Source organism: Mustela nivalis, assembly GCF_964662115.1.
Source record: "Mustela nivalis genome assembly, chromosome: 18".
In the NCBI taxonomy this organism is placed as follows: Eukaryota; Metazoa; Chordata; class Mammalia; order Carnivora; family Mustelidae; genus Mustela; species Mustela nivalis.
Window position 1 is genome coordinate 16,010,266 of NC_139037.1, and position 25,323 is coordinate 16,035,588.

Sequence of the window (25,323 nt, forward strand, 5' to 3'; positions counted from 1 at the left end):
TAAAAAAAAAGCCAAAATGCAATACTTACTCATCCAGTTAAAAGGTGCCAGTCAAGTTGTTCCCTTGGTTTTGCAATGAAACAAGCAAATCAATCTTTTCAATGTTCTGGTTGGCGTTTATAGAGGATGCTAGTGAAGAATTTTCTGGCATTTGCTGAGAAAGAAGTGTTGTCACGGGTGGCTGGCCCTCATTCTGGGGTTGGCCTGGCTGACTTATGGCCATCAACTGATCTGGCAAGGTAGCTGGTCCAGAAGTTAAAAGCTGACTACAGTCTGCAGAGACATTTAAAATAGAGAAGCTACCTGATTAGTTACTTTCTGTTAGGATTCATAAGAAGTTATTTATTAGTTGCCGGGGCAAATTCATAACTGTGCTTATTCAAAAAAGAACCAGAAGGGAGGCACGTGACAGCCCCCCAAAAAGGTTTTCACCAAATGGTACTGGAATTCATCCCAGGTCTCCTCTAAGTGATATACAAATACTACTTTGCTTCATTAATCTTAAGGCCTACACATTTTCCTTGGTATATAAACATTAAAGATGAGTTTCTACCTCCTTGGAAACTACTTGCTTTAATTGGCAGAGACATTTTGTCATTCTTACTTCATTTTCCTTTCAAGTTTATAGATTAAAATGGCAAACACATTCATTTACATTCATGACCACATTTCATCCTCCCAATATCCTTTTTGAGTAAGTACATAATATTATCACCATTTAAGATATGGAAACTGAAGCTTTTGCAGGTCACATAACATGTCCACGATTTCATAGTATATAAGTGGTATAGCTGGGACTTGAACTCAGTTTTAAGTATAATCTGTGCTCTTACGACCCCTGTGTTTTGCTTCCTTTTAATAAAAATAATAATGATCTGACCATTTCAACTAGTAACATTTAAGAAATAAGAAATCAGAAAGAGTTTCTTACTATTTTGAATGCCAAATAAGAACATTCCGGAAGTCTGTTGAGATGAGCCAGGAGAATTCTGTAGTTGGTTCATTGTGCCTCCAGTAGTGTTGTGAAACAAAGTCGCCTGTGGCTGAGGTGAAGATGTGGCTCCCTGGATTCCAGGCATGTTGTTCTGAGGGGAATAAAGAGGAGACTGCTGCATGTCTTGTTGGTTCATACTAGTCTGCAAAGCAGACATGGATGCTGGAGAGAGGAACAGTGTTACTTGCTGTTCTTGAGAATTGGGTGACCCTTGGACCAACTGAATCTGAGGAGAGGTATGGAATAAGGAGGTTTGTGGCGACTCAGACTGGGTAGAACCTGGGTTCTGAAGAGAGGAAACTGGAGGCTGGTTCTGAAATTGCATGGGCTGCTGCTCTTGATTCATTGGAGCCATATTATTTTGTTGGTGAAAGATGGATTGGTTCTGTTGCTCCTGATTAGCCATTGGATTCTGACTTGGGTTGAACATCATGTTTGGTGGTGGCTGCTTTTGAGATGCCATCGTGGCCATGGTGTTCTGATTACTGAACAAAATGCTCTGCTGCTGTTGCTGCTGCTGCTGCTGCTGTTGCTGCTGCTGCTGCTGCTGCTGCTGCTCCTGGGACGGAGAGTTACTCTGGATAGCGACTATCGAGTGCTGAGACTGGAAGATTGTTCCTTGTTGGTTCTGAGGCATTGGATTAGGAGGCAGGGAGCCCAGCGACACTTGAGGCTGGAACATACCTTGCTGGGAGGGTTGTGCCTGTTCCTGGGAAAGCATAGGGGTCTGGATGTGTGATATTGGAGCCTGCTGTTGGAAACCAGCTTGCTGCTCAGTGTTAGATGTTGACTGAAGTGGAGAAATGGAGTTCTGAGCTGCAAAAAATGAAATCTGTTCTTCTTGGGCTACAGTGTTATTCTGAAGATTATTCATTGGACTTTGGGAAAGAAACAGGTTGGCCGACTGCTGGTCTTGAGGAACAGAAGAGCCCTGGAGCACAGCCATGGTACTCTGAGAGTGAAACATTGGAGGCTGCATTTGTTCAGAGGACGTTGTAGAAGTCTGACTGTGGACAATAGGACTTGGGCTGTGGAAAATAGAACCTTGAGTTTCCTGGGAAAGGTTCTGAGCATCAGCAATAGGATTTTGAGGATGAAAAAGTGGAGCCTGTGAATGAGAAGACTGCTGCAAAAAATTCCCAGACTGGAGTGACATCATCTCATTACCTTGCTGGAATAAACCATTACCTTGCTGCTGAGTACCATTATTCTGCACACTCATCATACTTTTCGTAGATGAAAAAAGGTTAACTTGAGATTGACTGTCCCCACTATGTTGCATTTGGACCATGGTCTGAAAGACACTGTTCTGAATCTGCTTTGCTTGTGCTCCAGGTTCTTCTCCATCTCCTGAACTTGATGTCTGGAACATGGTCGTACCAGGGGTTGCAACCTGTTGTGTGGTAGTTGTAGTAGTTTCATTTCCAGAAACTGCAGGTGGAGAAGAAAACAATTCACACTGCATTTGCATGTCCTCATTGGTAGATAACGCACTCATGATGTGAGACGTCTGCTGGTAAACTGGAGATTGCTGAAGGTTCCCATTTGCTGATGCAGGGGAAGGAAATAGCTCGGACTGGATCTGGGCAGCCGCCTGACAAATACTCTGCTGCATCTCCATCACCATCGCAGCTGATGATTCCATCACTTGTTGCTGTTGCTGTTGCTGCTGCTGACTGGATAATGTGTTTTCAGTCGGTGGATGAACACTTTCAGCTCTTCCAGCTATTAAATTATCTGGTCTAGTATGGACTGCTGGTTCTGTTGAGGAAAACATTCCAGGGCTTACACTATTTTGAATTTGACTGACTTGTTGAAAAATGTCTGCACTAAGCTGTTCTTGAACATTCTCATTACCATCTGGAGCAGAAAATAAAACTGAAGATAACTGTTGTTGTGCCTCTAAAACTTGTTGGACCAAGTCAACATTCCCACTGCTGCCACTGGCAGTACTGCCTGTAAAACTTCCGGCTTGCAAATGCTGAATCGTATTCTGTAGTTGACTCACGCTATTTGGTGACGGGAAAATATTGGATGAAATCTGCTGCTGTAAAGTCTGCGCTTGTTCTTGTAGTGGTGACTGCTGCTGTGGCTGGGATGATTCAGTCAGGTGTGACAAATTAACCACTGTACCATCTGACTGTAGCACTTCTCTAGACTGGGTTTCTCTGGTCTGAAACTGGGTTGCCTGCTGTAGTAGTGCATCACTGGTGGGCAACTGACTAGAAGCAGAAACTGCTGGAAAGGTACCAGGCTGTGAGATGTCCTGTGTCTGGATAGTTGTCAGGGTCTCTGGGTTGTATGTCTTAGGCTGAATCTGCTGCTGCTTTTCATTTTCAGAAGGTAAGTGGGAAGAGGATGACGATGAAAAAGACCCATTTCCTGCTATGTTAGAGATATTTTCTAATGTTTGTTGAGTTGATCCAACTGTCTTTGTAGTCTAAAAAATAAAAATCCCCAAATAATATGTCTATATAAATATTAAATTAACTATAAGACTTCAAAAATTATTATTCTAAAAACATATGTTTATGCAGGACCAATTTTCCACTCTACCTTATTTTTTCAGAAAACAGGTTAAGACTAGGATCCTCTGATGATACCATGATATCTGACTGTCATTAGGATATCTTTCTAATAAATGTTGTAAGCACAGATAGCCAAACAAAAACTAATCAGTTTTGACTAAATCAGTTTTGACTAAAAACTAATCAGTTAGACTAAACCAATAGTCAAACAAAAAATAATCAGTTATTGATGTGCTTAGGACAGGAAGAACACATTAATTCTATTGTTCATGAATTAATAGTAAATTTAAAAATACTTCCATCTTGTGGATCAATGGTAACATTTTGGAGGGAAAAGAATAAGTGAAAAAGGGAAAGGGAGTTACAGAAAAAAAGACTTGGGGGGAAAAATGTCTCCAATTCCGAAAATACTACACCTACACTTTCATTAATACCCCATACCCCACAAGTCTAGCTAATATTAATTCTTCCCCTTCCAAGGTATATTGCAAGTCACTTTGCAGGCTATTTTAATGGCATGTTAAATCACTCTGAAAAGCAAAACTCATTACCTGCATCTAAATAGAAACACATGTGAAATAAACAGGAAAAGTAAAAAGCACAAACATGGAGAGAAGAAATCAAACTAGCAATTTTTATAACTGAGATGAAGATGTGGAGTATTAAACAATGTAACTCACCTTAAAAATAGGGGAAGATCTTTTTTCTGCTGTTACTTCCATTGGAGTAACATCTTCACTCTTAATCATACTGCTTGATATGAGTGGAGTGATCAGAGCATTAGGAAGAATATTTACCTTATCTAAATTACAACCAGTAGTTTTCATTGCTGTACACAAACACACACAAAAAGAAAGAAAAGTTTAAAATCACTAACATCATCATTTCATCATTTCATTCTATGATATGCTGATGCTTTGTCATTATTTAAATGTCTACTTTTATTTTTTTTAAAGATTTTTTCTTTATTTATCTGACAGAGATCACAAGTAGGCAGAGAGGCAGGCAGAGAGAGAGGAGGAAGTAGGCTCCCCGCAGAGCAGAGAGCCCAATGTGGGGCTCGATCCCAGGATCCTGGGATCATGACCTGAGCCCAATGCAGAGGCTCAACCCACTGAGCCACCCAGGTGCCCCTATATGTCTACTTTTTGATGCTATGCTGGCAGCATGAGATATAAAACTGGTGTATCAAAATGTGTCCTCCCTTTTTTGAAGCAGTAGAGGCTTGATGACTTCTGATAGGAGCCTGAATGAGACTAGGTTAAGTATCAACAAACTTACATAGTTCAATTACCAAGCTATATTCCTTAGGGTCCTTTCAAAGTACCATGAATTACATTAATAAACATTTCCACAATATATTAGAGGATACAGCTTAGAAATACCCAAGGTAAAGCTACTCAGCTACAACTCTCCTCTTAGCATATGGTTGCCTGGCCACATAAAGTCAAAAACATTTTAAGAGCTATAGGATTGTCTGAACATTTCTCTCCTCTATAGAACTCATGTGTGTCATTAGCATATGCCACCAAGTAACCAGATAGACTTTGCTTTTCTAGCTTAATGTCTTAGAAAACTTGTATATGCTAAGTTGACATAAGTATATTTCTCTTTCATTTTTATTTTTTAAAAATATTTTATTAATTTATTAGAGAGAGAGAGAGAGAGAGAGAGCACACACGAAAGAGAGAGAACGAGAGAGTGAACATCAGCAGGGGAAGGGCAGTAGTGAGGGAAAAGCAGGCTTCCCGCTGAGCAGGGAGCCCAAGCCCCAGCCTGACACTGGGCTCAATCCCAAGACCCTGGGATCACAACCTGAGCCAAAGGCAGAAGATTAACCTACTGAGCCACCCAGGTATCCCAGCACATTTCCCTTTTAGACAGGACTTAATTTTTTCATTTCAGAAATTTAAAAACTATTTTAGGTTTATCAATTAAATTTCCAAAGCAAAACCAGCAAGTATTTTCTACTTTCTTCTACTCCAGTTTGCAGAAATAGTTACAGATTTACACTAAGGACAGGTAATCCATAGCAGATAAGGTAGGTTCTACCATTTCATTATATTTATTTTTTGTCCTTGATTCCTTTTCTTTGACTTCTTTTTTTGTCTAAGATCTGTGCGACTAGCACTTAGTGCAGCCTAGTAGTATCACTAATGATAGTCTTCTGAACAGAACACCTAGCCAAATTCGGACCTAAGAGTTTACCACTACTTTGAAACCCTATAGAGAAAAACACAAATTCCCCAGAAGGCATAGCTGTTAAACTTCTTAATTTAATACTGAGAAGAAATATTGGCTCTAAAGAGGACTTTATTTATTTATTTTTAAAAAGATTTTATTTTATTTATTTGCCAGAAAGAGATAGATCACAAGCAGTCAGAGCAGTAGGCAGAAAGAGAGGGAAGCAGGCTCCCTGCTGAGCAGAGAAGCTGATGCAGGGCTCGATCCCAGGACCCTGAGACCATGACCCGAGCTGAAGGCAATGGCTTTAACCCACTGAGCCACCCAGGCACCCCCAAAGAGTACTTTAAAATGGCACATGGTGTATGAACAGGATAGCTATCTTTGTAATAACTTGATTTTAAAATATTTGAATTCTGGTCTTCAATTTGTCTTACAGCTAACTGGCTAAAAACAACTCCTGTGGGAACTGATTATCTTCAGGGAGAGGGAAGTGCTCACTTAACTTCTGATATTCTATACTTTATTACTTTGAAAAATGGATCATTTACTCAGGAGTTTTCAGACCTATTTTCACCTAGATTCAAAGCAAGTCCAATCTAATTTTGACTGAGAAAAAATTTCAGATCATGTACAAGGCAGGTATTTAAAAGTATTTTAGAGAGGCACCTGGGTGGCTCAGTGGGTTAGGCCTCTGCCTTTGGCTCGAGTCCTGATCTCAGGGTCCTGGGATCGAGCCCCGCCATCAGGCTTTGTGCTAGCAGGGCACCTGCTTCCCCTGCTCTCTCTGCCTGCCTCTCTGCTTACTTGTGATCTCTCTCTCTCTCTGTGTGTGTCAAATAAATAAAATCTTTAAGAAAAAAAAAAGTTTTTTTTTGTGGTGTGATACAAGACAGACTGATCTGTTGGTTCTGGTTTATGCAAAACCTGTATTGGGCCCTCTTTGGTTTTACTGTTAGTACATCAGGCCCACGGCTACTTGGCAGTTGGGGGGCATGCAGTGGGTCGACCGTATCAAGTTCTGCTATTGCTACTACACATGTGGGTGAGGGATGAGTCAGCCCTCAGATTTTGCTAGTGGATCAGCTGCTGTCACTAGGTATAAGTCATGCCACCAAGACTCTGCCAGTCTTTGCTTTTCCTAGTTTTCAACAGCAGGCTATTCATGCTTATTTATTGATTTATTCTTCTTCTCTGTGCCTGTTGCCAGTTCTGGGCCGCAGACTTCTCTGGTGCCCAATTCAGAAAAAAGGTAGATTAAAGAAAACCCAGGAAACTCACTTGGTGTCAATCTTCAAGTTCTATGGTCCCTAGACAGTCCACTTTCTTCTCTCTATATTTCAAAGTGCTTTTATGATTGCTCAATTATTTCCCAGGTAATTTGGTAGATTTAGATGGGAGGGACAGGGAAAAATAAATCTATACTATTATGTCCCAGAACCCACAACTATATCTTTAATGGATGTGTAAACAATATTAAATGGCTTGAGAGAGTTCATCCTATCTTTCCTTCCTACATTCTCATTATATATTTATGATCCTTTACAAAGTATCAGGCACCGTTTCAGGTTCCAGTGATGATTAAGATGGATAAAGTACTACTGCCTGGAAATTACATTTTAGTGAAGGAGGGGGAAAAAACCCCCAAACATGTGAAGTCTGTGTATTATGTAAGGGCTAGGGAAGAACTTTTAAGCAAATTCAGAAAATCTACAAGGTAAATAAGATAGACATATTTAATCATCCAAATAGCAAACTGAATTTGTGAAGAATAATGGTACTGACAGTTTATGCCAAACAAATTTTATTTTTATTTATTTACTTATTTTTCAAGATTTTATTTATTTATTTGAGAGAGAGAGAGAGAGCACGAGAAGGGAGAGGTCAGAGAGAGAAGCAGACTCCCCATGGAGCTGGGAGCCTGATGTGGGACTCAATCCCAGGGCTCCAGGATCATGACCTGAGCTGAAGGCAGTTGCTTAACCAACTGAGCCACCCAGGCACCGCCAAATAATCATGCCAAATAATCTTTGAAACTTAGAACAGTCTTTACTATAAGTTAAATGACAAGTGAAAAATTTAAACCAATGTGGGACGCCTGGGTGGCTCAGTTGGTTGGACGACTGCCTTCGGCTCAGGTCATGATCCTGGATTCCCGGGATTGAGTCCCGCATCAGGCTCCCAGCTCCATGGGAAGTCTGCTTCTCTCTCTGACCTTCTCCTCGCTCATGCTCTCTCTCACTGTCTCTCTCTCAAATAAATAAATAAAATATTAAAAAAAAAATTTAAACCAATGTTTAGTACTCAATTTAATTTTTTTAATTTAATTTTTTATCTTCAAAAAATCATGATTTTAATTGATAAAACTGTCAAATAAGGTTTGAATTGTGAAAAATAACGTGTGTTTCTTTCTCTTTAACTTAAAAAAAATTTTTTTTTTTTACTTGTTTATCCATTTTTTTAGCCTTTTAAGATTTTGACCAAATGACTAAATCATTTATTACTGAAAATTAAACAGGACATTTAAAACCTTCTAACCAGGGCACCTGGGTGGCTCAGTTGGCTGAGCTACTGCCTTCAGCTCAGGTCATGATCCTGGAGTCCTGGGATCGAGTCCTGCATTGGGCTCCCCGCTCTGTGGGGAGTTTGCTTCTCCCGCTGACCTCTCTCCTCTCGTGCTCTCTCTCATTCTCTCTCAAATAAAAATATAAAATCTTTAAATAAATAAATAAAAACCCCTTCCAACCTTCAACTCATTATCTTGTATAAGAAATTTCACATTGGGGACGCCTGGGTGGCTCAGTTGGTTGGACGACTGCCTTCGGCTCAGGTCATGATCCCAGAGTCCCGGGATCGAGTCCCGCATCGGGCTCCCAGCTGCATGGGGAGTCTGCTTCTCCCTCTGACCTTCTCCTCGCTCATGCTCTCTCTCACTGTCTCTCTCTCAAATAAATAAATAAAATCTTTGAAAAAAAAAAAAAAAAAGAAATTTCACATTGGATTAGATTAGTGACCCTTCAGTCTGATACTCTATGTAAGTACCATCAAAAATTTTGGGGGGCGCCTGGGTGGCTCAGTGGGTTAAACCACTGCCTTCAGCCCAGGTCATGATCTCAGGGTCCTGGAATCGAGTCCCACATCGGGCTCTCTGCTCAGCAGGGGGCCTGCTTCCCTTCCTCTCTCTCTGTGATCTCTTCCCTTCCTCTCTCCTACTGTGATCTCTCTCTGTCAAATAAATAAATAAAATCTTAAAAAAAAAAAATTTTTGGAGGGGCGCCTGGGTGGCTCAGTGTGTTAAAGCCTCTGCCTTCAGCTCTGGTCATGGTCCCAGGGTCCTGGGATCGAGCCCCACATTGGGCTCTCTGCTCAGCGAGGAGCCTGCTTCCTCCTCTCTCTCTGCCTCTCTGTCTACTTGTAATCTCTGTCAAATAAATAAATAAAATCTTTGAAAAAAAAATTTTTTTGGAGAAAAATAATTGGAGAAAAGCAGGGATGATGAAGTTGGTAAAAAAAAAAAAAAGACCACAAATATCCTTAACTTTCTTTAATGATTCATTAATTATAGATTTATTCATCTAATAAACATGGCTTAAATTATTTTTGCTTAGATGTGTTACCTTATGCACAAGAGCTCAACCTATCCATTTTTAACACTAGGTAAGTCACCTTGGGCAAATTATTTAACCTCTCTGGAACTTTGGTTTCTTCATCTGTGAAATGAGAATAATAAATTACCTACCTCATAGAATTTGGAAGATTAAATGAGACAGTTCCAGTAAGGAGTACGGCATATTGCCTAGCACTTTAAAATACATTCGATAAATGCAAGCTATGGTTATCTATTATACAGATTTGTAAATTTTCCTGTAGTTGAATCAGATACATTTTGCAGTTTACTTACTACTGCATAATTCCTCACCAATCTACTCTGGAAGTGTTCATGGTCAGAAATTAAAATGATAAGCTATACTGAACATGGTATATATACAAATGCTGAATTTTACTACTGACAATATAAAAAAGATCCATTGTATTTGATTAAGTATTTTTAATTTTAAAATTTAATTTGATTTAACCCATGAATTTCATGGCAGTAAAAGATAAATAATGCCTAGAATTATAATAAATCAACGGCCAATATGTAATTGACATCTTCATATGTAATGGCAAAAAAGCATCACCGGTGAGTATCTAGTTGTGTTAGAAATCTCTTAAGAAAAAAATTTAATCCCTTCTGGCTCCTCTGCCACCTGAGGTATCATAGGCTGGGCACAGTGTGGTTTGCATGCTGGAAAAAAAAAAGAAAAGAAAAGAGAGAAAGAGAGAGAAAAAGAGAGGACGAGAGAGAAAAAGAGAAGAAGGGAGAGAGGAAGGAAGGGATGGAGAAAGGGAGGAAGAAAGACAGACCTAATCTCTTTTACATTAAAACATCCTGAAGATATCTTCATTGTTTCTTGGGACTGGAAGGGAGTAAATAAAGATGTCAGAAGGAAGAATATTAACTAAAAAAACTAAAGAAACTTTGCAAATACTGTATTCTTTCAAAACAGTTCAAATTTTGATCTCTTCAATTTCAAAATTTCAATGTCAAGTACTAATTTTGGTAGCAAGAAGCTTTATAGACTCTATTTTACATAAATTATTTTATTTTATATTTTAACGTTTTTAACATTGGGGAATAAAAAACAAAACAAAAAAACCTCCTCTACTCCAACATATACTTTAAAACAGTTTGTTCATATGGTGAATAAAGGGGAAATACAAGTTTCTGCATTCAGTAAAGTTAAACAAATATTTATTTTGTGATATAGAAGACACCCTAAGTGTTCCCAGTACATAAAAGAAAACATAATGGTAAGAGTTGCTAGACAAAATAGCATTTTTGGAAAGAAAGGAGTTGGTACCTTTCATGGCCTCTTCAAAAGAGCAAGGTCTTGAAGGACTAGATATTTCTTTCTTCACATTTACATTCAAAGCACCAGCTGTTGCTAATAAAGCAAAACAAAACAAAAAGATTGATGTATTTATTTAAGCTTTTCTTAAAAAATATGTATCTTAAAAATCTTTAATTGAAATACTTCCCATAAAACATTATTATTTTTTTAACAGAAAATCTAAGCAGAAATGAGTCATATTTTTGTTTGTTTTATTGTTTTTCAGATTTTATTTATTTGTCAGACGGGGGTGGGGGGGGTCCACACAAGCTCGGGGAGCAGCAGGCAAGGAGCCCAATGTGGGGCTCAATCCCAGAATCCTGGAATCATCACCTGAGCCAAAGGTAGACACTTAACATCTGAGCCACCCAGGCACCCCCAAGAAACGAGTTCTTATAACCATCAATCTATGCCCTAAAATTCAGCAATCAAATGGGCAGTAGCACATGCTCACTTATGAAAACAAAAGCAACAGCAACTTAAAAAAAATTCTTCTTATAACAGTATTCATGTTGATATGTGATTAGTAGAATACTGTTATGAAACTTTTGTTTTTCTTTGTAGGCTACATGCCAGCATGGAGCCCAATGCTAGGCTTTAACTCATGACCTTGAGATCAAGACCTGAGCTGAGATCAAGAGTCGGATGCTTGTTTAATTGAATGAGCCACCCAGGCACCCCGAAACTGACACAAAACTTTTATGTATTAATTAACTTACTTATTTGACAGAGCAATCACAAGTAGGCAGAGAGGCAGGCAGAGAGAGAGAGGGGGAAGCAGGTTCCCCAATGAGCAGAGAGCCCAAAGCAGGGCTTGATCCCAGGACCCTGAGATCATGATCTGAGCCGAAGGCAGAGGCTTTAACCCACTGATCCACCCAGGTGCCCTGACACGAAACTTTCAAAAATTATCAAATATAGTGTAATACCAGATAACAAAAATTTACCATTCATCTACATAATTTACTTTAAAAAACTGAGAAACAGGGACGCCTGGGTGGCTCAGTTGGTTGGACAACTGCCTTCGGCTCAGGTCATGATCCCGGAGTCCCGGGATCGAGTCCCGCATCAGGTTCCCAGCTCCATGGGGAGTCTGCTTCTCCCTCTGACCTTCTCCTTGCTCATGCTCTCTCTCACTGTCTCTCTCTCAAATAAATAAAATCTTTAAAAAAAAAAAAAAAAACTGAGAAACATGTCAACTAACTGAACTAAATTTGAAAAAAGCTGATGAACATAGAGAATATGTAACATTACAATTATTCCTTTTGTGAAGCCTTGGAAAAAATAATCTTTGTATATTATTAATGGAGAATCGCTGGACTATTACATCTAGTCATATCAACTACAGCTATTATGGCAACTTAAAATTTAATGGGCCTAAGAATAGGGTTTAGTTCTGAAATGATAAAGTTAAATAAATACCAAGTTTTTGCTTAAAATGCTTATACAGTAATTTTTAAAAAGTATTTTAATTTCTATTTTTCAATGTATTTATTTTATATTCCCTAACTTATTCAGAATGGGAAATGAGTCACCTTACTTTCAATTTCTTTTAAATTTTTACTTTTATTGACTTATTTTTAAGTAAACTGTATACCCAATATGGGCCTTGAACTAATAACCCTGAGATCAAGTGTGGTATGTGCTACTGACTACACCAGCCAGGAGCCCCACCTTATTTTCTAATTTCTTATTTTCGACATGACAATGTGAAATGATATTTATAAAGAGACTATAAAGAGCTAAATAATTATGAATAAAAAGACAAAATGTGCACATCTAAGAATGAAGTTAAATAACTTATCTTAGTGTGCTACACAGGCAGTCCAACAAACGACATACAGAGAATTGAATGGAAAAGAAATCCACAGGCAATTTTATTTTATTTATTATTATTTTTTTATTAAGGTTTTTTTTTTTTAATTTGACAGAGAGAGAGAGAGAGATCTCAAGAAGGTAGAGAGGCAGACAGAGAGGGGGAAGCAGGTGCTCCCTGTCGAATAGAGAGCCTAACGTGGGGCTTGATCCCAGAACCCTGAGATTATGACCTGATCTGAAGGCAGAGGCTTACTTAACCCACTGAGCCACCCCGGCGCCCCCACAATTTTAAACCATAACATTAATTCTAGCAATTACAAATTTTATGTATGTATGTATGTATGTACGTACGTATTTAGAGAAAGTGCATGTGTGAGCGGGGTGGGAGGGGCAGAGGGAGAGAGAGAATCTCAAGCAGGCTCCATGCCTAGTGTGGAGCCTGACTCCGGCTTGATCCCATGACCCTGAGATCATAAACAGAGATGAAATCAAGAGATGGACAGTTAACCAACTGAGCCACCTAGGTGCCCCAACAATTACAGATTTTAAAACAGAAACTAATCTTTGAAAACACTTCAAATTTTCACTTTTAAAATCAAGTTTTAGTCAGTTGTTGGTCACAGCAACAGAAAGCATAAATTTTACATCCCTCATTTCTTTTTTTTTTTTTTAATTTTTTTTTTATAAACATATATTTTTATCCCCAGGGGTACAGGTCTGTGAATCACCAGGTTTACACACTTCACAGCACTCAGCAAAGCACATACCCTCCCCAATGTCCATAATCCCACCCCCTTCTCCCAAACCCCCTCCCCCCAGCAACCCTCAGTTTGTTTTGTGAGATTAAGAGTCACTTATGGTTTGTCTCCCTCCCAATCCCATCTTGTTTCATTTATTCTTCTCCTACCCACTTAAGCCCCCATGTTGCATCACCACTTCCTCATATCAGGGAGATCATATGATAGTTGTCTTTCTCTGCTTGACTTATTTCGCTAAGCATGATACGCTCTAGTTCCATCCATGTTGTCGCAAATGGCACGATTTCATTTCTTTTGATGGCTCCCTCATTTCTTATAGAAATCACCACTGCTGAGTCACTACAAAAAACAGCTAATGTGATTTGTGTGTCTTAACAGATGGAAGTAAAAGCTTTGGTGACTAGCAATGAAAGGAAGTTTTACGACCCTCTAAAGTATCTAAATGCTTGAGAACATGCACATGCAATGTGTTTTTTTGGAGTACTAGACTCAGAGGGCTTTAGAGAGGCTCATGTCTGACAGTGTGCGCAGAGCCAGTTTATGTTCACTTGAACCACTGCCCTAATCCTACTTTTGGACCACATACCAAGTACCCCAAATCCCAAATTTTCTGCATAACTATTTTAGCCTATGTGTATAGTCTTGGGTCTATAGAGTGAACAGAGCTTGGAAACACTGGTTGGTGCACAAAGGCACCCTAGGGATAGAATGAAGCTAAGAAAGGGAAAAGAAGAGGGCACCTGGGTGGCTCATTGGGTTGGGAGACTGCCTTTGGCTCAGGTCATGATCCTGGAGTCCGAGTGTCAAGTGCCGTATCAGGCTCTGATTCTCCCTCTAACCGACACTCCCTCCTCTCATTCTCTCACACTCAAAAAAACAAAATTAAAAAAAAAAAAGATGTGCGCCTGGGTGGCTTAGCTGGTTGGGCATCTGCCTTCGGCTCCAGTCATGATCCCAGGGTCCTGAGACAGAGTCCCACATCAGGCTCCTTGCTCAGAGGGGAGCCTGGCTCTCACTCTGTCCTCGGCTCCCCCTGCTTGTGCACTCTCTCTCTATCTGACAAATAAATAAAAATCTTTAACAAAAATTTAAAAAAAAAAGGGGGGGGGGAGAAGACTGGCAGGCTGGGGAATCCTTTTTCTTCATGTTGCCATATTTGGCCTAGAACTCCCAAGCATTCTGATAATCCTAAATTCAAATCTTGCCTTCCAGGTTGATATGAAAGTATCTTAGTCAAATCATAACTTTTAAATATTGAGACAAATAGTATTATGGTTGCCATTTCTACACTGACTTGTGCATATTAGGGTAAGCCTAGTTTTTGCTGTTATAATTCTACACAACTGAATATTCAAATGTTTAACTATAGTCCCAGATGAATCACAACAGCAATTAGTTTATCATAATGAGATAGTGCAAATTTTCTATAACCACGTTTTCCCAAAATCATATTCTCAGACATGTATACCTGAAATGATTATATTTTATAAAACACAAAAAAGTGAAATTATAGGAAGATTCTTTAATTAGCTATAACATAAAGGCAGAAACTGAGGCATAAGGTCTTATTACAAAGCTTGCATACTATGTATTTATTTAAGAGCTTCTAATACCAAATGTTATAGTGAATATAAAATATGAAAGGAAAAACTTAAAATGTGGCCAAAGATAGCCAATTAGTATATGTTGTAAAGCAGAAGACTTAAAAGTTGTTTAATCTGACAATTTTCAACCGGGGATTTCTAATCATCAGCATGTATTACTAATAAATGAGGATTCTTAGTGCTAATACTAAGTCCTGATGTTCTTCATAATTGATTAATAAAAACAAACAAATAGCCATAAAACCTCAGTATTCTCAGGACTGTAAAATCTTTAAGGCTATTCCTCGACCACACATATAAACTTCCCTCTTCTCTTCCACACAGATGATAGAGAAGCTCATTAGGAAAAATGTTTTTCTGTATCAATTATGCCAGCTTTCCCCCAACATGAATAAGCTCCTCATCACAAAATATATTAAATGCCACTATTTAAGTAATTAGCAGTTACTAAAATGTTTTAAATACCATTAGTTTAAAGCCAAACTTCCTTGGACTTTGGAAACCTTCCTAGAAAGAAAACAACCAAATATTTGATCTTTGAGTATCTACTCTTTCCTATTTTTACTGAAACTATTACTTCTAAACTTTGCTTTTTCCTGTCTGAAAATTTTACTGCTAATCTTTTGTTCTGAAACAAATATTAATTTCATTAATGCTATATACTGTGGCATACTTTTGTAGCAAAATAGTGAATAAGCAAATGCTGTGAAATTCAGACATGATTTTTTAAAAAGGGGAGAGGTGAGTGATAGAAAGTAATTAGTAAGACCAGATATAACTGTCCCAGCTACTGTTTCCATCTCTTTCTCTCGCCAGGACTCTTTTTCCCCTGCCACCTTTATTCACTTTGGACTTCTCTGACTCCTGAAACTATTTGGGAATAACATAAATGATAAGCTTACAAATATGGAAGAACTGCTAATTCTGAAGTGTGACCGAGACTGGAATGAACTGAACCAATGGTAAACATGGCAGAAACCAAGCCTAGGTCAATGGAACTTGTGAAGAGTTTCATTTTCCAAAATGTTCTCCCCACTTTTGCCAGGAAAAGGCTTTCCTTCTCTAGGCAACTAAATGAATGTAGGCAAAAAATTCTTGTGATACTTCTTACCCAGAGATCTTCTAAACTTATAAACATTTCAATTGTTCTTATTGCTCTGGTTTCTAAATGCTTGAAATTATATTTAAAATACTCATCAACCAGCAGTCTCTTGATATTTTTGACTACCCAAATTAGAAATTATTACGTGCATGTAACTCTTTGTGATTTTATTATTCATCAATCCAAGCTTATCTCTCACTTCTCCCAAAATACATCCTATAAGCCAGACACAGACTGAAGTATTGTTTCCCAATGTTGTCACTTTGAACTTTCCACATGTAAGAGCTACTTAATGAATGATAATTCTTAGTAAGAAGTAATCTACATGATATAATTTTGAAGATATAATTCTTTAAAGCGTTCCTAGTTTTTCTTTTTTACTAATAGAGCATAGGCAGAAAAAACACCTAAGAGTAAAAACATTATTTGGTGGCCATCTTCTTCAGAAATAATGCCCTTAGTATCAGTTCATCTCAGCACACAACTTTTTCTTTTTGGGTTGCTGGTACTCATATGCTTCCAAAGAACTAGAAATTAATTATTGATTTTAGTTCAGAATTTTTTATTTTGACATACCTGGGTCTGGAGTGTAAGTGAATGGCTGAACATCATGAGATCTTCCAGCATTGGTAACTACATATATTCCCACTGATACCGGCAAAGTTATATGTTGGTCATGATATGGGGGAACCTTCACAATAAGATGATTCTAAATTTAAAGGAAATACCAAGAGTTAAAAAAAAGCAGCAATATTTAAATTAAAATTTTGAAATAATTATAATTAAATACATTTCTTGTTAGCTGTAAAGTATAAAAACTCTGACTGGGAAAAAAATGCAACTTAAAGCTCAGGTTCACAAGCATCAGGACATTAACCTTAAAATTGCTTTTAGTGTTTTACAATGGCTTATAAGGTGCTTCTCCTGTCAACTTTATCTTTTTTCCATTCCTCCCCAGGCTTGTTATACTCTGACCACACTGACCTTCTCAGTCCATTCTTTTAACACACTAAATTCTTTTTTTTTTTTTTTTTTTAAACCCCACAGTCACTACAACTTGCTGGTTTCTCCCACTGAAATATTCTTTCTTTCACCTCTTCAAAGGCTAGTTCCTTACCCATTTTCAGGTCTTATTCAAAATGTTACCTCCACAGAGAGGCTTTCATTCTATTTAAAGTAGCATCCCTTCCCAATCTGGTCACATAATCTTGTTTATTTCTAAAATAGAATTTATCACCACTTGAAATTACTGTGATTATTTGTTTATTGTCTCTCTCCAATCACAAGAATTTAAGCTCCATAAGAACCTAGGGTGTTTTGTTCTTTGTTCTATATCCACTATTAAGCACTTTACACCAAATACACTCAAATGTTTGTTGAATAAAAGAATGAATAAATTTTGAGAAAAAAATATGTCCACCAAGCACAATGTCAGTTATCATGTTTTGTAAAACATTAATTGTGAGATGTACTTTGCAATGCAATTCACAATTGCTTCCTAACCACTTTAATTCTCATTTAAAGTCAAATAGATGGGGCCCTTGGGTGGCTCAGTGGGTTAAAGCCTCTGCCTTTGGCTCAGGTCATGATCCCAGGGTCCTGGGATCAAGCCCTGCATTGGGCTCTCTGCTCAGTGGGGAGTCCGCTTCCTCCTCTCTCTCTGCTTATTTGTGATCTCTCTCTCTGTCAAATAAATAAATTTTTAAAAAATCTAAAAAAAAAAGTCAAATAGAGTTCAGTGTACCCAAACTCTAGCAAATCAAAGTTATTTTTTGTTGGATTAGTGGCAGAAGAATCCTCATAACATTCATAAGTCCTTCATCAGCACTCATTCAAGGAGACTCCATCTTCTTGAAGGAGACCATGAACCATATATGAGTTTTGCTCTTCTTCCCTAGTGTATTACAGTAATGGGAAGGAATATTAAGGGGCAGTGATTATGTTTTCTTACAGATGATGTGATATGCAAGAGACCAATGTTGACAAATGAAAATGACAAGAGTTTGATGACATTAAAAAAAAAAAAAGATTATTTATTTATTTGACAGAGAGAGAGAGAGATCACAAGTAGGCAGAAAGGCAGGTGGCAGCAGGCTCCCCGCTGAGCAGAGAGCCCGAGGTGGGGCTCGATTCCAGGACCCCGAGACCACGATTGGAGCCAAAGGCAGAAGTTCAACCCAATGAGCCACCCAGGCGCCCCGATGACATTTTTTGTTTAGCTAGACTAGAGTAGGGGGACTCCGTGGACAGATCAAATGACAAGTGGGATCAAGGTCAAGGTTTCCATTTCTGTGGGCTTAATTTGTTTCTTTTTTTTTTTTTTTTTTTTAAGATTTTATTTATTTATTTGACAGAGAGAGATCACAAGTAGGCAGAGAGGCAGGCAGAGAGAGAGAGGAGGAAGCAGGCTCCCCGCTGAGCAGAGAGCCCGATGCGGGACTCGATCCCAGGACCCTGAGATCATGACCTGAGCCGAAGGCAGCGGCTTAACCCACTGAGCCACCCAGGCGCCCAATTTGTTTCTATGCCATCTTAAAACACTCTCTGAAATAATCACATTACAAATAAATAAACAGCTTCTCATTTATGGCATTATGCGTCCTAAGCCCAATTAGCCATTTCAAAAAAAAAAAAAAAAAAAATCATTTTTAAGACAGGTGAGAAAACATATATATATGTGTGTATCCATAGATATTGAAGAACAAAAGTCTGAAAGTATATATTCAAATGCACCTGAGGTCATCAAAAAACGTATCTGCACTGATCCAACTTCTAATAAACAGTTGTAAAATCCCGTGTACTCTTAGTGTTACTCTTTAGTTTAAACACTGTAACTATGTCACAAAGCAGTCTTACCTACAGTTAAAGAGATGGCTGAATGGATGGACTTGTGAGGTATCTTTCTAGTCTTAAAATTATTTGGCAAATTCTGTAATTGAAATTATTATTTTGAGTAAGATCTTGTTTCTTGGTAATCAGTAATGGAGTTAGTATCTAAAAGTCAGATGCATATTTCATTTAAAAACTTTTACTCCACTTGCTTTGGAGAACATACTTAAACCTAATTTGAAACCTTTAAAAAAACAAATGAACCTATTTTGATACTATTCCTTTGTACTCCCTCAATCTGATTCTAGAAATCCTATAAGTGATTTGAATTAAAAACTAAATCATGAATAGTGATAAGTTGTTTTTAAATACTATTTTAAGAAATTAAGAGCAATTAACTATCATTAAGCTAGCAGCACTATACAGATAAAACATACAAAGGGTTGGGAGGCCCTTGGAGCAGGTTCAATGTTCTCTAGGGTAAAAACAGAAGCAATCCTGGGACACCTGGATGGCTCAGTAGGTTAAGCCTCTGCCTTCAGCTCAGATCATGATCTCAGGGTCCTGGGATCAAGTTCTGCATCAGTCTCTCTGCACAGCGGGGAGCCTGCTTCCTCCCCCCCCCCCCCCCGCCCCATCCTTTGCCTGCCTCTCTGCCTACCTGTGATCTCTGTCTGTCAAATAAAGAAAGAAAAATCTTTGTAAAAAATTATGAAAAACAGAAGTAATCCCAATTTTAATTTCTTAGAAAAATCTGCTTGGATTCAAAATAACAATTTTCTTCCTCTCAGCAGATAATCTTTTTTAGAACTTGTAAGCAATGGTGTTAGATATTTTTCATTCTCCTAAATGATAATTTATCACTGCCACATTCATTTTACAGTTGGGGATATATATACATATATATAATTAAAGACACATAACAAAACACAATTCCAAATAAAATCATTTGAAAATACATAACCTCTAAATTCTCAAGCCTTTGTTTAGTCTAGATGTTCCCCAAATTTCTGAGGATTTCTTTTGACATTTCTTTCAAGAACTGTCTTTCCATATTTATACTAAAAAATCCATCTTCTCCAAAACTCCTAAGTTTCTCCTTATTTTTTTTATTCTCTCCCTCTAAAGAATAGAAAGAACTCAGAAGACTAAGGGTTGAGAAACAACAGTCTACACACCTGTGTTTTTGATACACTAATGCCTGTTTTATGTTTTATAAAACAAGTTATTCTTAAATCGAATTGTATACTTCTTAGTTTTTAATAAGACCATATCTAGCTCCTAGTTCCCGTCTTTAAATCATCTCTGTATTTCAAACTGTGAGACTCTCCTGCTTTCTTTCAAAACCAACTTATCTTTAAGACTGTATATACACACACACACACATAGAGACTATATATATCTAAATATATGTAAAATATATGTGAAAGAGATCTCTTAGAGATTAATCTTTAAGATACATATCTTTTTGTATATATTTTACAGGCAATTTCTACAGAATTTATCTGAAATTATTAAAATGGGAATAGATATAATGACCCTGTGCCTACCACATTTGGTATACATGTGCCTGAGACATATTATGGCTTTGCATAGAAGAGTCAGATATTAAACAAATAACTGTTTTCCCAGACTTCATTAATCTCAAATTTTAAGTCTGTTTTTAAAGTTTTATTCATTCTTAATCTTTACACACAACATGCAGCTTGAACTCACAACCCTGAGATCAAGATTCACAAAACCCTCTGAGCCAGTCAGGCACCCTTTAATTTTTAAATTTAAATAATAAAAAAGTTTAATGTCTGAGGAGTTGATTTTGGGGTTATAAATGAATAGTTATCACAATTATTCATAATGGCAATTTGCAAGGTTCTTTAAATGGTCTTTTCTACTATACCATCTTCTGGTCATGTTTTAATATCATAGAGGTCCTTTCAGCTTTTCTGTATGGGCCTGATATTTCTTTACTGACTACAATTTTCTCTTCTTTTGTTTTCTGAGTACCCTTCCCTTTAAATGTTTAATTTTTTAAAATTTTATTTTTCCAAGTAATCTCCACACAGAGGCTCAAACCCACAATCCTTAGATCAAGAGTCACATGCTCCACTAACTGAGCCAGATAGGCACCCCTAAATGTTTAATTTTTTTTTCTTTAATATAATCCATTGGATCAAATTCTTTTTATCTTCACTGTGATCCCATTCTAAAACATATCCCAGAAAGTCCCTTAGGAAAAAAAAAAAAGACAGCTTGCTGAAAAAAATTAAAATTTAAAAATGAACAGCACAACCACAGAATCAATGGAAGATCATATTATGTTTTAGTTTGTTATACATACTTGCTTGCAAAAACCCCAGGACCTCTAGATATAGCCACCAAATAAGGACATTAATTCCTTTCCATTCCACCATGTCTTATTTTTATGATTATTCTTCTTTAATCTATTGTAGCTGGCATAACTACCCTGAAAAAAAGTGTTTTAAGAATATTAACTACCCCATGCCTCAAAGGTAAGGAAGGAAGGAAAGAAGGAGAGGGGAAGAGAGAGAGGAAGAGTTAGAGGATGAAGAGGAGGAAGATGTGGAAGAAGAAGAAGAGGAGGAAGAAGATGAGGAGGAGAAGAAACAAAGATTTCTTACCATTAGGTTCTACATGAGACAGCAAGTTAAGACTATAATTTGTTGGGGCTATCTTATCAATATTTTGTATAATTTATAGGGCAAGTTTCTCAGTCTCTAGAACTAGCTATAGGATAAGTAAGGAAGAGAAATTGTAACAGAGCATTACATGTAAAGAAGTTTACATTAATTTAACCAACTCATCAAAAAACAAAACATGTTTATGGCACACACAGAAGTATTGCATGGAAAAATTAAGCTTCAGTCAGGACCAAAACTGTAGGCATGTAAGAGCCTGGTTGAAATTAGGGTTTGAAGTACCCTCAAAAAGAATAAGGAACCTCAGACCCGAGTCCTCATTTTCTTCAAAGTGAATAAAATGAACCAGCAAGTTTTTCATGAGTATCTGTTGAGTGCTTAATAGTATGAGGAACACGGAAGAGTCATAATACATTGTCCCTAACCTCTGGGAGTCCTTGAAAGGAAGCCACTTTTGGTTCATGGGAAGTGAGAATGGTTTGTTCAAATAAGTTATATAAGAAATCATAAAATGTCAGAGTTAGAGGGAACCTCTTAAATAATTTAGTAAAAATTCATAGATTAGGAAACTGGGGCACAAAAGTGACTTGTCTTATTGAGGTAACCAAGATTGCTAGTGACAAAGCAAGTGCTATAACTTCAGTTAAGACAGAGATTGCCCAACAGTATATGTGACAAAGGAATGACTGTTACATCCTATTATCTCCCTTTCGCAGCATGTAGTAGCATAAAGACAGAGGAAAAGTTTCTGCATAGCATCTGTCTAGGTATGTAAGAAGCTCCATTTTAATAGGATACTATTTTGTGAAGAATTAACTTTACCCTATAGTTTAGTTTTTGCCCCTGGCTACTGAAAGGTAATCTCTAAGACCTTAGAAACTCCTGCCTGATAGGAGTATTTCTGACAGGGGGCTTTGGTCACTGGACAGTCCAACAATGTGATTTATGAAGGGGACTTTGCAATGTCGTATCAGTTCCAACCTCTGGTGGAACTGGAGACTAAAGATTAGCTGCATGGGCAGTATGTGACCGAGTCCTAATAAAAACTCTTCCAACCTCTGGTGGAACTGGAGACTAAAGATTAGCTGCATGGGCAGTATGTGACCGAGCCCTAATAAAAACTCTTCCAACCTCTGGTGGAACTGGAGACTAAAGATTAGTTGCATGGACAGTATGTGACCGAGCCCTAATAAAAACCTAATAAAAACACCAATGGCTTGGGTGAGCTTCCTTACTGTTAATACTCTGCATATTGTCACACATGGATGTGCTGAGTGTGTAAGGCATCCTGAGGACAACAAAAGTTTCACCTTTGAGACCTTCCCAGACCTTGCTCTATGTGTCTTTCCCTTTGGCTGGTTCTGGTCCTTTTGCTATAATAAAGCTGAAATTAAATAAATTAAATATAGTGTTTCCTGTGTACCGTGAATTATTCTAGCAAATCTAAGTGGGGAGTGGGAAACCCTAAGTTTGAAGCCAACTGTTCAAAAATGAGAGTGGTCAGAAGAACTTGTGGCTGGTTAGTATCTGAAATGAGGGAACACTGTGCCCTTAGCTTTGAGTATGGCAATGTATTTTACTGGATACATATTTTAAAATTTATTTTTTAAAAAATACAATGGAATAAAAAATTTAAAAATTAAAGATTAATCTGTTTTGATAAATTGGCCAGTCTCTAATTTTTGCCTCTTCCATCTCTCTACTTGGTTTTCATGTGCTCTTTTCTACTCCTATCAACATTTTACGGTACATTTTAGGCTTTAGGTACTTTACACATTAGTTTATTCCTGCTCTGCTGTTCTCTGTCTGTGATCCACACCTATATACCCTACTCTTCTGCATTATGCATTCTATCTGATTTGTTAAAAAATTTGTCCTTTTCTGCGAGTCTCTATTTCTGTAAGTTTGGTCCTATTTGTTCTACATTCTAATTCTTCAATCAGTTTTTTATCCTTGTTTTCAAGCTCTTTTTCCTCGTCATTTTGAAAACAATACATGGTGAGGTCCTACAATACAGACTCTTTTGTTGTAAATTTAACAAACAATGCCTCTGTGAAAAGGTAACTAACAAACATAAAACCCCTGACATAAATAAGTTTCCCTTTGATAAACTAAATATTAGGCTAGGATAATCCAAATCCTCAGAAAAAACAAATATTAGGAAATAAATGTTTCATTTATTAACAATTATTTACTAATGCTTCAAACTTTTTAAAAAATAGAGAACTGTCATTTATTTCTAGCATTAGTAGAATTTTCAGCTACAGAAATTCAAGAAAGAATGTTAAATGATTTATATGAATCCCACATAAAGAAGAAATTTAATCTGTTTGATTCAGGAAAATTTCAGAACAAAACTGAATTTCTCAGAGAGTATATAATTAAATGACAAAAAGGCTTAAATAATACCTGATGAAATAATTCCATGTCAATTTCAGCTTCTGACTTCCAAGAGTTTTCATCTGATTGAAATAAAAGCAGTAATTTATTAAAAATTTTAAAATTTTTTATTTTGTAGCTATTATTATATCTTTAAAATAAAGCAGAACGTGCAACAATCTTCATACTAGCGTTATGCCTACTTACCAGAAACATTTTCTTGGAAAATAACTTTAGTTCCTTTCAGAAAGTTCTTGCCAATTAAAAATACTTCTTCCTCTCCTTTCACTGAACAGCTATGCAAGCTTTTCTTTAAGATTTCTGGCACTCCTGCTGGCTGAGCTGTGGGTACACATAAGCATTCCATAAAAAGAACCACCAACACTTATTTCTTTTCTAAAATCAGTTCTAGAAATTGTCTTTGTTGACCCTTGAATTTAACTTCCTTTACTTTGCAACTTAACTTTCACTCTAATAGAAAAAAACCCAGGAAAATCCATATTAAGTTTTAATAACTCTAATAAGACTTTGTAGAGATGGACTAATGCCTAAGATGAGGTTTTATATGTCATCTTTGTTTTATCGTTATGTGAATAACAAACAAGTTTTAAGATGTGCACTTAGTCTTAATATTTTTATATTTTTTTGTCTCTATATTTTTTAAAAATTCTATTTAAAACAAGCTTTTCCCACAATCCTAACCTCAAAAATGTCAGCTATGTTTTTGCCATTACAAGACTTCTGAGGCAGTATCTGCCTCTAGGTGGTACTGAGGGCTTCTTTAAGGATCTACACCCAGGACTCAGGCCCCACACCAAAAGAACACCTAGAAACTGACTGAATCCAATTCAGAATAGTTTTTTCTACCAGAGGATCTCCCTGATCTAGGATAATCTGAGGTTAAAAAATAAAACAACTGAAAAACTAGTGCATAAAGACTAAGTAACCACTACTAAAATAAACAAAAGAATTGTAAAGTACTGAGGGCACAGATCTAATGAATAAATTACAATTAGCCTACCAACTTTCACATGCCAGGATTTCCTTAAGAAAATTTAATAGGTATTAATTAGCGAAACAGTTTCCCAAGTTAAATAAATCTAGGAAAATACTGGGTTAAAGCAAAGCTAAATGAACAAAAGGATTTCTCCAAGTATTTAATATTCTGATAAACACTATAAATATCCAATAACGAACATAGTATATAGATTCCCCAATATATTTGACTCCAAAAACATTCTTCCCTTCGAGTGCCTGGGTGAGCATCTGCCTTCAGGTCAGGTTGTGATCCCAAGGTCCTGGGATCAAGTCCCACATTGGGCTCCCTGCTCTATGGCGAGTCTGCTTCTCATTCTGTCCCTCCGCTCATTCTCTCAATCCCTCTCTCTCTCTCAAATAAACAAAATCTTAAAAAACAAAAAAAAAATTCTTCCTTATTGACACTTAAGGACTAGTTTTCCACCAAAATACTCTGAGATGTTGGCATATGCAAATAAATATCCCAAAAAACTGTTCCCCAGGAGGTTAAGCTCTTTC

The 25,323-nt window shown here is 37.3% G+C and overlaps 1 protein-coding gene across 12 annotated transcripts in view; it reads right to left on the reverse strand.

Moving 5' to 3' along the window:
• Positions 1-25,323, reverse strand: part of NFAT5 (nuclear factor of activated T cells 5) — a 115,088-nt gene that overhangs the window by 8,377 nt on the left and 81,388 nt on the right. For all 12 annotated transcript variants that reach the window (XM_082711656.1, XM_082711654.1, XM_082711657.1 and 9 more), the window contains 7 exons: positions 23,995-24,129; positions 23,818-23,870; positions 16,499-16,631; positions 10,611-10,694; positions 4,203-4,351; positions 932-3,434; positions 30-273 (listed from right to left, as the gene is read on the reverse strand). In XM_082711656.1, coding sequence (XP_082567782.1) covers positions 38-273; positions 932-3,434; positions 4,203-4,351; positions 10,611-10,694; positions 16,499-16,631; positions 23,818-23,870; positions 23,995-24,129 — 3,293 coding nt within the window. In that variant the 3' untranslated portion in view covers positions 30-37. The remainder of the gene's footprint in view (positions 1-29; positions 274-931; positions 3,435-4,202; positions 4,352-10,610; positions 10,695-16,498; positions 16,632-23,817; positions 23,871-23,994; positions 24,130-25,323) is intronic.